At 41.6% G+C, this 15,591-nt stretch overlaps 1 protein-coding gene across 7 annotated transcripts in view; it reads right to left on the bottom strand.

Annotated features, from left to right (window-relative positions):
- LOC114432161 (ELKS/Rab6-interacting/CAST family member 1-like) overlaps positions 1 to 15,591 on the bottom strand; it is a 104,318-nt gene that overhangs the window by 10,042 nt on the left and 78,685 nt on the right. For all 7 annotated transcript variants that reach the window (XM_028399994.1, XM_028399993.1, XM_028399996.1 and 4 more), the window contains 2 exons: positions 14,912 to 15,019; positions 10,470 to 10,655 (listed from right to left, as the gene is read on the bottom strand). In XM_028399994.1, coding sequence (XP_028255795.1) covers positions 10,470 to 10,655; positions 14,912 to 15,019 — 294 coding nt within the window. The remainder of the gene's footprint in view (positions 1 to 10,469; positions 10,656 to 14,911; positions 15,020 to 15,591) is intronic.

Raw genomic sequence — 15,591 nt, 5'->3', positions numbered from 1 at the left:
AACATCAGCTGGAGATTTTATTTTAATATGGTATTTAATCAGCCAAAGAGTCTACATGTTTACAGACTCCACCATCCTGTGAGTTTCTCATGGGCACCTAATGGTATGTTTGTGTCAAATCTCTTACATTTACTAATCCACATTAAGCTGCAGAGGTGTTTGTGAATGTAGGTGTGGTAACTACAGTGGGATACTTTCAGTACAGCACATAAACAAGCTTTAAAACCTAAACTGGCCCTCGAGGACAAGGCTGGACTCACAACACTAATGGCTGCAGCAATAAACAGCAGCACTGACTGTTGGCGTAACCTTCTCTTGGGTGGATCTGAACTGATGGAAGTGATTTGTTTCAAACTAATTCCCAGTGTTGTGTGGATTAAATTCAAAATGCTATCTACAGGTGCAACAAAGTGAGTCTTCTCCCCTAAAAGAAAAACGTAAACCAAGACAGAGGGGTTCTAAAAATTACAAATTACTTTAAGTAAAAGAAAGTTTAAAATGCCACGTGAGATTATGTGCAGACTGAGATCATATTTCGTGATTATTTGTGCGCTCACAGGCCTGTTCAAATGGAAAATAAAAATTCTTTCTCTTCCTCTGCTGTACAAAGCCTCAAACTTTCCCACAATCTTAAAAAACCCACAGACTCCACGTCCTCTTACACAACATCTCCACATTGTCTCCAATTAATTGTTCCATTGAAATTTGTTAGGTGTTTGTAAAAGTCAGAATAATTTTATGGCTGTCCTGAAATAAATTCCTCCATGTGGCATTAAAAACACACACACACACACTTGGAACTTGCCTGAAGAGAAAGTGCAGAACTTCCACAATGGATGCTATTGTGAGGAGCTTCAGATAAAAACCAGAAAAGTGTGAGAGTGGGAAGCATGTTTCAGTGCGTCTTTGGCCTTCACCTGTCACCGTCACCAGCTTGTCTTCCCATTAGGGACAAGAGAGGAAAAGTGGAAATAAAAGGTAAAGCTTGAAGTGGAGGCTTAAAGAGTTCTAGAATGAGAAAGAGGGCGAGTGGATTGATCAATGACAACAAAGGAGATATAGAGCGGGAAAAATGGAGAAAGATAAAAACACTTGAAGAAAAACAGAGAGAAACGGGGAGATGGAATAAATGGGAGGAGGAAGTGATAACCAGGGGCAGGAAAAGATCAAGGGTGAAAGACAGAAAAAAGACGTGTGTGCATGTAGAAAGAGTCTGACTGGTAAAGCCATTAAGCCTGAATTCAATAAATCTGCATAAAAACTGGCAGTTTTGTCTGTAATGACCAGCGAAGGCCAAAGTGTGTGTCGCTGTGAAACCCATACGGAGACATCAATGTGTGGGTGCGTCTGTCTGTCTTTTCTTTTGTCTGCGTATTATTAGATGAGGGGGCATAAATGCCACATTTATAACATTAAAATGAACTTTAAAGACTTGATTTAAAGTTAGGTTTAGTTTAGTTTATATCTCTATGCAATTAATATAAATCAATGTATTGTGATGGAAACACAACTGTGTGTGTGTTGTTGTTATTGTTGAGGACCTCTGCATCATATTTAGAAAGAAAACAATCATCCTTGGAGCAGGAGGCAGAGCTCCCAAATGAAAGCCTGGAGAGACCCCAGACCACAGCGCGGCACAAATGGATAGGTCTGAATCTGAGCTCCACACAACCTCCAAACCTCTGGACTCCACCTCCTCCTTCTCTTCGCCCCTGCTCCACTCCAGTCATACAAATCCTTTTCCACAAAGACAGAAGTAATTTTCTTTTAAAATATGTCGATGTAAGAAGTTTTTTTTAAAGCTATCTGAAACAAGATTCAAGTGGAAGTGGAAACTAATTGATCACTGCAATGCTGCACTGTATCTGTAAAACCCAATTCATTGCAGAGAAATAATAGTTTCAAGTAGAGAAGGTTGAAGCAAGGCGTCTGGACTTGTAGAGTTTTCTAGAAGACGTTTCGCTGCTCATCCAAGCAGCTTCATCAGTTCTAACTGTTTGGTGGGGAAACATGGTTTATATGTGGTTACAGACCTCAGTGGGTGGGTCTGGGTAAAACTTAAAAAACTTAAAAACAATAGCACTAAATGTTTCCATACTTACCTGTGATGTTCTGGCTGACTGGGCCAGGTGTGTCTAACGACTGGCTAACGACTATGAAACTGCCGGAGGGGGACTGGTTGACAGCCCTTTGTTCTTACTGTGATTATGTGCAAACTTCCTGGGAATGGATGGAATCACTGCATTGTATGCGGTAGAAAGATGATGTCTGAGGCCACCACCTCTGTTAAGGGAAGGTTTTTCCAGCTTAACATAGATGGCTTCCTTGACTCCTCTTTCATACCACCTTTCCTCTCTGTCTAAAATGTGAACATTGTTGTCCTCAAAGGAGTGTCCTTTGTCTTTGAGGTGGAGGTGAACAGCTGAGTCTTGTCCTGAGGAGGTGGCTCTCCTGTGCTGAGCCATTCTTCTGTGGAGTGGTTGTTTAGTTTCTCCAATGTACAGATCAGAACATTCCTCACTGCACTGGACTGCATATATCACATTACTGTGTTTCTCCCTGGGAATCTTATCCTTCGGGTGAACCAGTCTCTGTCTCAGTGTTGTCATAGGTTTGAAATGGACCGGGATGTCATGGTTGTTGAAGATCCTGCGGAGTTTCTCTGATACTCCTGACACATATGGAATGGAGATGTTCTTTCTCCGCCTGGTGTTGTCCTTCTTCTTGTTGTTGGGGGGTCTTGTTTTTGTGGCTTTGATGAGTGCCCACTTCGGGTAGCCACATGTTTGCAGGGCCTTCCTGATGTGGTGTTGCTCCTTCTTCTTCCCCTCTGAGCTGGTGGGTACAGTTTGTGCTCTGTGCTGCAAGGTCCTGATGACTCCCAGTTTGTGTTCCAGTGGGTGGTGTGAATCAAACAACAGATACTGGTCCGTGTGTGTGGGTTTCCTGTACACTTCCACATTGAGGCTCCTGTCCTCCTCAATGTGTACTGTGCAGTCCAAGAAGGCCAGATTGTTGTCCTTAGTGTCCTCGCGAGTGAACTTGATGTTGTTATCCACTGCGTTGATGTGTTCTGTGAACCGTTCCACTTCGTTGGTCTTGATTTTAACCCAGGTGTCATCCACATATCTAAACCAGTGGGTGGGGGTGGTTCCAGGATAGGAACTCAGGGCTCTTCTCTCCACTTCTTCCATGTAGAGGTTGGCCACAATAGGAGACACAGGTGATCCCATCGCACAGCCGTGCTTCTGTCTGTAAAAGTTCCCATTGTACTGGAAATAAGTGGTGGTCAGGCAGAGGTCCAGCAGGTCACAGATGTGGTCTGGCGTTAGGTTGGTTCTCTCCTTGAGTGTGCTGTCTTGTGTGAGGCACGTCCTTACCATCTCTGTGGCTTCTGATGTAGGGATGCAGGTGAACAAGGAGGTGACATCAAATGAGACCATGGTGTCGTCTGGGTCCATTTGGATCTTCTCCACCTTGTTCACAAAGTCCTGAGAGTTGTGGATGTGATGTGGTGTGTCACCTACCAGTGGTGTCAGGAGTTCAGCCAAGTGCTTAGCCACGTTGTATGTGACTGAGTTTGTGCTGCTGACGATGGGTCTGAGGGGGACTCCTTCCTTGTGTATCTTGGGGAGTCCATACAGGCGTGGAGTGGCTTCCCCCGGATACAGTCGAAAGTAGAGCTTGCGGTTGATGATTTGGTCCTTCTCCAGTTTTTGTAGGTAGCTGACTAGTTTCTTCTTGTAGTTTCCGGTGGGGTGCTATTGTTTTTTAAGTTTTTTAAGTTTTACCCAGACCCACCCACTGAGGTCTGTAACCACATATAAACCATGTTTCCCCACCAAACAGTTAGAACTGATGAAGCTGCTTGGATGAGCAGCGAAACGTCTTCTAGAAAACTCTACAAGTCCAGACGCCTTGCTTCAACCTTCTCTACGTATGATGACCTGGATGACTGAGAATCTTCATCAACAATAGTTTCAAGTGTTAAAAAAATAAATAATTTAGTCAGTCTCACTTTTCCCCAGAATGTGAAAGATTCGTCTCAGCTGTTTCTGTAGCTTTAAATGAGCATGAGCGGGGCTCATCCCCTTATGACATCATAAGGGGCAGCAAACCTGCACTGCTCATTCAGAGTGAGAACAGTGAGAACTAGGGATGTCCCGATCAGGTTTTTTTGCCCTCGAGTCCGAGTCTGAGTCATTTGATTTTGAGTATCTGCCGATACCGAGTCCCGAGAACTACCTGTTGGTTTGACACATTTTAAGACAGAAGCCGCGGGCCATATTAAATCTGACGGCCGGACTTTGCACACTTTATACGCTACGACGCACCGAGTGACGCCTTTTGTCATCCAGCCTCTTTGGCAGCGAGAGGGAGAGAGAGAGAGAGAGAGAGGAAAACAAACAAGCGCGCAAATGTAATTTATCGCGGCCGAAAAACTTATCGAGCCCATTTAAAGTTATCGTGCAATTAATTGATTTATTGTTTATCGCGACAGGCCTGTGTGTGCGTGTGGCGCCACACTGGGAGATTTCACACACGCAGCACATCGAGGTCTCGAACCAGGACCTGTCGCACCAAAAGCAGCTCTCATACCCCTGCACCACAGGACACAGAGCCACCCTGCACAGAAGGTGTTAACTTTGACAGCCCTAAAAAGTATATATCCGAGTCCTGATCGGGAGGTAATGTCCGATTCCGATCGAGTCTGAAATCACGTAATCGGGCCCGATTTCCGATCATGTGATCGGATCGGGACATCCCTAGTGAGAACACAATGTTACTGAATACAGAGAAATATTACAAAGTAGAAGGGTATTCTCTCGTATTCACAAACTAGTAAGTAACTAGTAACTAGTAAGTCACAAACTAATCTATGATAGGAGCTGCAGACACCCAGCCTACACCTACACACAGTCATAAGTACACTCACAGATACTCAAATGTCACAGACACACTGTACTATCACTGCTATTGTTATAATGTAGTTTTATTATCAGCTGTGATGTTTAAGTTCCAGCTCTGCCCTGTCCTGTTTTTGTATGTCCTGTCAATCAAAATTCACCCAATCAGTGACCTTCAAACAGCAAACACACACTGTTCCTGCCAGTCAGTGAAGAGGGCATCAATTCACCACAGAGCAGCGGTGGCTCAGAACTGGAAAAACAATGATAGCATGGACTTCAAACCAGAATGATCCAACTTTCAAAACTGTCAATTTCACCGCTATTATCTGCCCATTATAGCCTTACAGACTGCTCTGGTTTTCTCTTCTCCACAAAACCTACATGACAGCACCATATTAGTATTGTTTTCATGCATTGGAAGTTTGTTATAAAGTCATTTGAGTCACTTTAGTTGACTTTCCAGCTGTAAGGGGGTCTGGAAACCTCTCAGACACCTTTATAGCATGTAAGTCAAATAGAAACCAGATATTCTCCCTTTGTTTCTTTTTATTCGGAGATTACATTGTAACAACAATGACATTTGAGGTCTGTAATTGTGCAGAGCTTTCTGTCATTAAATCGACTTGTAGAGTTGTAAATATGTGGACTCTGTATTCATGAGGTTTCTCCGGTTTGAGTTGGCTCCGAAACACCGGCAGTCACTCACTGGGAGCTGCTTTAGCAGATACATTGTCATGAGCTGACAATTCATGCTGGATTTATAAGAGCCGCGATACAATGTATGACCCAGCCAACAACACTTCATACAGTTTTTGTACGGCGCCGAAACACAGGCAAACCTGCACAGTATGGACTCACAGCAACACACGCTCACAGATTTACACAGGTAAACACACCTACACCTTGTCTTGACAGCTCATATAGACAAACACACAAACCTTCACACTTCAGGGCAAAGGAGGGAAACACAAGCCATAGAGAGAGAGAGAGAGGGAGACAGAAAGAGAGAGACTTCCTGTGTGTTAGAACATGATGCCAGTTCTCTTCAGTGCTCATTAGAGACGTCATTGAGCCATAAAGGTTATTATTATGACTATGGCATGGGAAAACAGCTCTTTTAGAAAAACCTCGCTGTTGGAATCAGTGTATGCTTTTGTAGTTCAGCTGAGGTTAAAGACACAGATGGAAACAAACACACAGGAACAGAGGACCTTTTGCTAACAGCTCACTGGGCTTAGCTTAGCTGAGACATGACACGTAAAGACTGATGTCAAATTCAATTAGTCTAATACCTGCGCCACCCTAGTACATCCAAGCAAATGTCATTACAGTGGATACAAGAGAGGTTCCAGTCATTTAAAATGTCAAATTTAGGTGAAAATGGCCTTATATGCAAGGCTTGTCTAAAGCATTCGCAGTTGAGGAGAGCCCTGCTGAGGTGCACTGAAATTAGTTATCACCTAGCAACCAGTTTAAATAGAGGTCAGTCCACATAAGCACATTGTACCAATCCACCTGCAGCAGCTGATTGAAGGCCTACGTTAACACTTTTGTCCAGACTTCCCAACATATTACAGACTAAATTCATTTCTCAATGGTTAACAGAGACTTTATGTACGTTTTATTGAACTCACTGACAACTGTTGGCATATTCTATCAATTTGTTTGAAGCAATGTCAGAGTTGACACACACAAGACATCTTCAAATTTAAATGACAAAAGCATAAGAACAAATAAATGAGGGCTGAAACAATATTTTGCATAGCTGTAAAAGCCTCGTCAACATGCAATTTGTGCAAAATTTGCTGACAAATGTGGAACTGTAGTTGTTGTGCTAAGATAATATCTTTTATTTTTCACCACAGAGACTGTTATTTGATTGTACTATGTGTAGCAGAAGCAAATCCTTTGTTTTGTGACATCTGTTGCAGATAAATAATCCAAAACAACCAGAAAACTTTTAAAAATATACTTTCATAGAAGTACTGGTAGAAACAAATGTTAGAGCTAGGTTCGGTCGTCTGCTCTCGCTCCAGCAGCACTGCAGTTACATCAGATGGCGTGTAAGTAAAAATTATGAGCTTGTGACACATTACAGAAGCCCACTGTCCTCCTTGGTACTCAAGCCTCCAGTGGTCAGTTATGATTGCTGTGTATGCATGTTAATGTATGTGTGGGCGCGTGATATGCAGGTTTCTGTGTGCCTGTTTTACATGCTATTTTAGTGTAATCCTAATGGCTTTACAGAGTGCCAGGCATTTTAACAGAGCCAGAGAGAGGCTTGTAAAACACACACATACACACACACACCACAAGACAGAGGAGAGAGGCTGGTACAACTGGAACATGGTGGTCTGGAGAGAGTCTGTGTGTGCAATAAGAGGGTCAGCCAGGGTGATGGTGACACACGATGAAGGAAAACGAGAAACACGGGGCTGATTGAATGAAAGACTGGCAGTGTGTGTCTGCGATTGTGTGTAGGCAGGGTCGGGATTTTAAAAAAAAATACAGAAAAAAAACATATGGCGCCAAGTGGCACAGCCTGGGTATGGGTGGATTTGGAGACAGAGAGGGAGGGACACACAGAAAGATTCAATCTGTGATGTTGTTAAGGGAAACATCCCTCTAAAAACAGAATAAAAAAATAACTAGTGAGTATTTTTAAAAGCTCTGACACCAGCTTCGACATGGAGCAAGTGAGACAGTGAGAGTAAACTTTGATGGTGATGGAGGCACTTTAGAGGAAAAATAAGGAAAGACGACCAGTCTTCTTTAGAAAAGAACAAACAAAGACAGAAGAACGTTGAGAGAGCGATGGCAGAAATGGAAAAGAAGGTGATAAAAAATGCAATGAGAAAAGCTGAGGGGGTTTTTACCAAAAGCCAAAACCTCACAGTAAAACATGTGTAATGTTAAACATTTTTTTTCAGCCAACTTTGACCTGAATTCAATAATACATTTTTTAAAAATATGTTTTTATGGTTTGGTTTGTAATCTGTAGTTTATATTCACAGATGTTTAAAACAAGCCGGAAAATGACCAAAAAGGTCACGGCAGTAAAAACGCATTTCTACCTCTGGATTTTTTAAACAAACTTTAGCTCTGCTCTGTGTTCGAGAGGTCAGAGAACACAGGATGTCTTTTCCACCAATAATCAATCATCTCAACACGTTTGGAATTGGTGTTATTGTTGTCCTACCAATAATGCCAATGAAGACGCCAAACACAAGTGCTAACAAAAGGAAAACCAGCTTTTAGGAATAAAGCCTGGTCTTGTCTACAGGTCAAAAAAACATCAGCTTCACAGGAAAGAAAGACAGAATCATGGAACCACAATTGAGCAGACCTTCATGTCAGTGGACAATAAACTATCTTGGGACAGCATGAACAAATATGAACTCTAACAGGAAACAGTTCAAAATAAAGCAAACAGACTCCATGACTTTTATCTCAGATTTGAGACACAGGGCTTCTCTCTGGAGGGAACTGAGGCCTTGGACTCCATCCCACTCACTGATGTCTCAAACAGGCTCGGTTTGTCCACTATCCTCCTTCAAACATGCTCAGAGGAACTCTGCTGCATGGTGCCATTTTAAGAAAGTCACACTGTTCCAGCCCACTGGATAAAAGGCTATCATCATTCCTGTGCCCATCTGAGAGCAATGGTTTTAGACACGCAGCCTTAACATCTGTTGTAACAGTGTTTGTAAGTGTCATGATGAACATGTTTCATTGTATTTAATGTTGCTTATGGGCATGGGCGGACAACAGAGGATACTGCCACTTCACTGCTTGTGAACAAGTTAACAATGACAGGCCACCACAAAACCAATGTATATTTCAAAGATCCTTACCAGTCCTGAAATGAAAATATATGCTTGATGATCAAGCCTGTCTTTTAGTTCCATCCTCAACAACAGGGTCATCAGGGGGCAGATTGAGCATTATTTTTGTATGAGCAACCATTGTTTTAATATATGTAAGGGGAACTTTAAAGACCTCTGTGTCTGATGTTGTGGCCTCTAGTGGCAGAGTTGGAGATAGCAACCAAGTGATAACACAACCTCAGTCTTTTCTTTTTGCCTTTTCTTGGGCCAGTGTTAGGTTGGTCCATTTTGAGCTACCATAGACAGGAAGGGCTCGTTTTAAGCTAACAAAACCACAATGAATTGTAACTACAGGTGATTATAGACTAATGAAAACTAATAGAACCTATTCTGCAAACAGATCCTTGTAAATCCTGATCCTTTAACTGTGATGGCAGTAAAGACAGACACACTGTTTTCTGTCACTCAACAGTCTGATGAACAGCCTTAATAAAATAAATGTGTAGAAAGCAAGAAAAACAACTGAAAAATCAAAACACTGCAGCAAGCCATGAAAATGTTTAGCAGTAATGGAAAATGTACGGGATTTGTGGTGAGTTCTGTCTTTTAAGATCTGTTTTTCTCCATCAGTTGTAAATTTGACTTGGATGTGGCCATGAGAACAGTTTGGTTCAAATGTTTTCAATATTTCAGAAATGTTTTTTTATAAATACAAGGTAGGAATAAAACACTGCGGGCTACATTCAGTCTTGTTAGATAAGCTTTCAGAGCTGCCCACATCATCAGTTTTAATAGAGTGTGCTTTCTTCTGAAAAACCCGGCAAAGAGACCACAGAATACTGTCTGCATTTTATATAAAAACAGCCTGATGATGAAAAATGTGTATTGTAACGTACACAGTGATTAAATGACAACTTAATTTTCTATATTTAAAGTTTATTTAATGTGACACCAAACCATGCAGCCCCATATCCAAAGTACTCATGCTAAAACAGTGACAATTCCCAGCATTAGGACGCACAATAGGGCTTTCATGGAGACTGTAGGAAACGAGTCCTGCTGTACCCTAACCACACACTCTGTCACATAGTTCTGTGTCTTAAGTTACATTCTTCAATGCATACCACATGTAGCAACTGTGCATCGTCTGATATGTTTTCAATATGGACAGAGAGTGAGACAGAGAAGGCCAGAAATGAAATAAAAAGTGGTTACCATGACAATGTAGCTCCATCTAAGCATGTCTCACCTTTTCTTTATCCTAATTTTCCCTCTCTTTGCTTTCCTCCCTCTCCAGGATGACAACTCTTTCAACAGTAAAATAAATACACCTTTCTACCCTCCTCACTCTGTACTACATATGAACCAACACTCCCTCAGCTGCCAAAAACTCAAGGCAGCAGAGTTTACTCCCTGTAAAATGAAACGTCTGAAACTATATTTGTTTCAGCGCCAGGCGCTTGTCGTCAGGTGACCCGCTGGAGTAAATCTTCTCAATAATGTCAAAGGCAGCGCCAAAAGCCTGCCAGGCTGACCTGCCTGTGTGTGTGTGTATACACCCTACTCTTACATACACAGTAAGAACAATCACACACGTCATCACATACAATAAGCACACAAACACACTGTTTAAATATTTTAAATGAGGAGTGTGTCCTCACTTTTTCCCACATTTTTTGAGATTAAAGGACCTTTTTTATTCTTTTTCACACACATACAAAAGCGTTCTCACCTGTTCCTGCGTCATGCTGTGCAGCTGCGTAAGCCAGGAGGCGGAGTCAGAGCGGTGGTAAGCAGGGGGCGGGGCAAAGTCCTGCAATATGATTGGGTCTCGCTCCTGACACAGTGAAGTCAGGTGACTGATGTACAGCTTCAGTTTACTGCGATTCTGATTGAGATCCAGAAGAGGAGAGATAATCTGAAGGAGGAAAATACAACAATTTAATATTTACTGAATATAAAATACCAAAACAAATCATTTGTAGACTTACAGTAACACAAGTAAACAGAACATGCAATGATACAGCAATGAGAGAGGAAAAGGGCAGGCTGAGAGGGAATGAATGATTTTAGTCACAATGAAATGCAGAACAAGCAGCTTCACAAAGTCGAATCCGTGCATAAACACACAACCCTGAAACATGCACTACTCACATTGCTAATGGCAAAATAAAATGACAGAAACATAGATAATAATATACAGGAAATAGGGATCGATATTATGACTGCAGTCAAGTTACCCAACTCATCCACAGGTAATAGAATCTGTTTCCTGATGTGTGTGTGTGCTTCTGCATGGGAATGAAGGTGAGACGAGCAAAACAGATATATGGGCATTCTACATTCGCAAGACAGGACCCCCCAAGAGACACACACAGATAAAACACACAGACACACACTCTTCTCCTTGGGGAATATCGGGATTTAAGTGCAGAGGAAGCATGTTAAGAGGTAAAGTATATTTAATCCCAGCGGCGTCTGTCCACACCCTGTGCTCTGTGCTCATCGTCACTCAGCACACATACACAGCTTTTAACAGTGGGATCCCTTCACTCAGCACCATAACATCCTTCTGCCTGCCTGCGCTCCACCTCAGCTCCTCAACCTGCTGCTTGCTTAACTATTTTGAAACAAATATCCATGCAATGTTTTGACCTTAATTAATTATTACATAATGCAGATTCAAATATGAAGTATTTGTTGTAATTTGTTAGCGGCTGTCTACTAAAAAACTATATAGGACTTTAAATTTTTATGTCATTAGAGAATATGTAGGGACACTGGCTTACACGCAAAAGAAGGTGCGAGGAAGGTGGTCAAAGGCAATTTTTCCACATATCTGCAAAGAAATGTTTCTAGAACATTTAAATACTTATGAAACAACTAGCTGAATGCTATTTGTTGCCAAAAAATGTAGAGGGCTATAGATCAGGCAACTCCTATGGCCTCGGCAGACCCTGGCCTCCACTCATTGCAGAGCTGCTGGAACGCAGTGCAGGATGAGTCACCATTTTTTCCAGAAAATTATTTTAAAATACTATTAGTAATATCTACAAAACATGCTTTTATTTTGCCTGAGTCTGTCTTATGTGCACATAACATAAGGACATTTAATTTAATGGATAATTAGGCTATGTCCACATCATATTTGCTGGAAGATTACAGCATCATCTGCTATCTCCACAATCTCCGGGGACATCAATCATGTGACACTAAACAAGACTCAACTGTTCAATCTATAATTCATTGTATAATTTTATAGCATCCATAATCATGAGCAACTGTTACAAATCCATTTCCCCGCATGAATTCATAAACTGTATTTACTGCACCTAATAAAGTGACTCTGACTTGTCTGATGTATTTATAACTGATAGCTCTCGCGTGGTTTTTAGCCATATAAACAAACACTGACAGCATTTAAAAAAACACATATAAAACTCTACTTATACATCCAGTATGCATTATTTAACAACTTCCTGTTTCCTTACAAACAAATGAAGACAAAAAGATGTGGGTGTTTTTTTTGTTTGAAAGCAACAATGAAACTGACAGTAAATAAACTAACTGTCATGTGTGATTCTGAGTCCTCACCTTATTTCATGCAAACACAGACACAACACACACAGAATTTATTTTGTATTTTTCCAGACAATCTGCAACGTTCATGAGTAGCTTAACCACGCTCTCGGATCCCGACTGCTTGTTCCTTACACTAACACAGACACTCTTTTATATCCACTGTGTGTGACTACACATGCAGTACAGTACACTCACAGTGCAATCCAGAAACACACTCACTCAGGGTTGTTATCAGCATTGTAAATAGCTCTAGTTACAGTATTTTCCAGTGAGGACCTGCCAGTAGGTTACAGTCCATTACGAAATACATTACTGAACACTTCCCTCCAGAGGAGAGAGGGAGGTAGATGGAGAAGGAAAGAGAAGCAAAGAGAAAATGATGGAACTAAAGGCTGCAGGGATCCGACACATTCCGCATTTCAAAACATCTCTGTGAGCTGTGATGTATGCCGACAGTGGCAACGCAACAAGGACGTTATCTCTCTCGCTCCCCTGGACCCAGGTATGATATGACAATATGTGAACACATTTCTCAAAATCTGGCTTTACTGCTGTAAAAACATACATAACATATGTGCAACAGCTGTTCTCTCACACTTTCTAATTCATGCTATTCTGTCAGAAAGCTTAAAAAAATCCCTGTCCACACTTTCCAGACCTGCAGCGAAGCTCAGCAGATCAAATACAAGACAAATGAGAAACAGACAGAAACAATGGAAGGAATGATGGTGATATAAGGAAGACATTTGGAGAGAAATAACAACAGTGCTGCTTTCTTTTCTTTTCTTCACAGAGCAACGTGACCGAGGAGAATTAAATATGAACACTGACCTCTGAAAGTCTTTGCACAACATATCTGTATCTAGTGATTTTATTAAATGTGTGAATCTACATGTTTTTCTCATATTTCACAGGCTGCAATGGTCAACACAAGCAGTGTGTGTGGTTAATGAGTCCGCAGTGTCTTACTGTACTATGAAAAAACCCCTGAGGAGACATAATTTTATACAGCTCTGTGAGGCAATGTGTGTGTTTGTGCCGCTTTATTAGCCTTGCATGCCCGCCTACCAGATTCCAGCTGTACTATGAAAGAACTCCAAAGAGAGACATTCAACCAGATTCAAGGACTGACCACATTATACGGGTAAATCAGGACGCTTCTTCCCCTCTGAGACAAAGGCACACATGGACATATTTGTCCAGCACCAGTAGATGTAGGAATTCACTGTAAAACCTTTGCACAGCGTTTAAGTCACAGCCGCCTGATCAAGGTTTTTGTGATTAGTAATAAGGAGCAGGGAGAAGGACAATCATAATGACGTTCTTCTATGACAAAATCTGTATTTTAAACACATGGCTAGCTGTTCAGTCTTTTAACTAACAACACTCAAGGTCATAATAAATGAGAAATATCATAAAATATCCTTAACAATGGTCGGTGTGTGTCAAGAGTGCTCTCCTGTGTTTCTCTGCTGCAGTTGTCTACAGAAGCATTTCATTCTCCAACTGCAGCACTGAATCCCTTTATAGAAGACACACAATCACTCACTGTTTGAATGAAATGTGCTATGGCACCCACCTTACACACCCAGTGCATGTGAGTGAGTGTTTAAGCTGTGTACAGAGGCTGTGTATGTGCTGGCTGGGCTGGCTCACTCAGCAGGGAGGTGCTACCTCTAATTAATAACCAGGGTCAAACTTAGATCCGATGCTGAAACTTTGGGCTTTTAGCATCACGATGGGAAATCCCTCTGGAGGAACTGAGTTGCACAGAAAGCAGCATGTGCTGCTCATATGTGCGCTGTGCTCTCAGTAGATCAAACCAATACAAACTCTTAATAATGTCAGACTAAACTTTAACTTGATGAATCCTTCAGCATTACATAGCTTCAGATCTTCCACATATTCCCTTTTAACTTCAGGAATAAGTGAAGGGATTAGCAATGCTAGAAGGATGTGTGAGTTCAGATTTACAGTTTAAATCACATGAACTCATGGTAGAGAAAATGTTATGATTACATGAAGATGCTGATATGAAACTACACAGAGCATACAGGCTCTTTAAGGAATGACAGAGCCACAAAGGAATTCTCAAAGTGACGTACAAAGGTGTAAATAATGTGTGCAAAAACTGCACACACAAAACAAAAACGACAATGTGAATCATTATATCAAGACTCGATCCCACAGTATGGAGGGCTGTGGAAAGGAAAAATGAATCTGAAGTTTCAGGATGAATACTGATTGTAAAAAACTGAACGAATGGAATATGAGATCACAAACTCACAGATGAAATAAAAGTGAGAAAGATGAACGAGCACATCCAAACATGGTCGGATCCACATAGAGGAGACGCTCACCCTTTTATACAAAAATGGCTGACAGAGTGAGAAGGAAGGCATGTAATTGGCTAGGCCCAAATGCCCTCCTCATCGTCCTATTGGTTAGTTCAGTCCAGTCGCAGCGTGAGTTCGGAGAAAGTAGCAAGTTAGTTTCAAACAGATACAGTCAGTACAGAAGAAGCTATAACTCTGATTATTACATCTCAGTTGGTTTTCATTAGTGCTCAGTGTCCTGGGCGGGTAACCTCACCTGATCTGGGGAGGGCTTGTGATTGTTGGGCTGCTCTGAGTTTGGAGATGCGACCTTCAGATGGTCGTCTTCATAGTTGTCTGCCATCAGCTTCATCCTGTTCTGCGTCTAGAGACGACAAAACAAACGATAAGACCTCTTTGATTTAGATTAAAACATGATGACTGAGAAATTTACAAGGACTAGGAGGACAGAAGAGTTTTAGAGGACTGCCACAAAGATCCCGTTCACACTTGTGTAATCCAGCCGTATCTGGATCTAGTCTGAACGGCGCAAATTCCGAAAACAGTAAACATCCATTGAACTAAAAGAGCTATGCCAGGAGCTTATTTTTGACAAAGCTACAAAGGAATAAACTGCATTTTGGACCAAAAAATAAAACAAATGAATGAACACATGACACATGTGCACACCACGCGGCCTGAACGGGGTCTGAACTTTACGATGCGCCACCTAGTGGTTTGGAGGACAGCAAGGTTAAGCAGGATTGACGCATCTGTGCCAGATTTTTCCCAGTCTGAACGGGGTCAAAAAACAGTGCAAATAGAGAAAGACACAAACACAGAAAAAAAAATCAAGATTGCACACACAAACACACACAATCCTTGACATGCCACCTGTTGTGCTGCTTGTTAACTGCAGCAGAAGAATAACAGGCTTGTTAACTTGCCACTTGGGGT

Source organism: Parambassis ranga, chromosome 2 (assembly GCF_900634625.1).
Source record: "Parambassis ranga chromosome 2, fParRan2.1, whole genome shotgun sequence".
In the NCBI taxonomy this organism is placed as follows: domain Eukaryota; kingdom Metazoa; phylum Chordata; class Actinopteri; family Ambassidae; genus Parambassis; species Parambassis ranga.
Note: the sequence above shows the minus strand (reverse complement) of the source record. Positions and strands in the feature narration are given on the sequence as shown.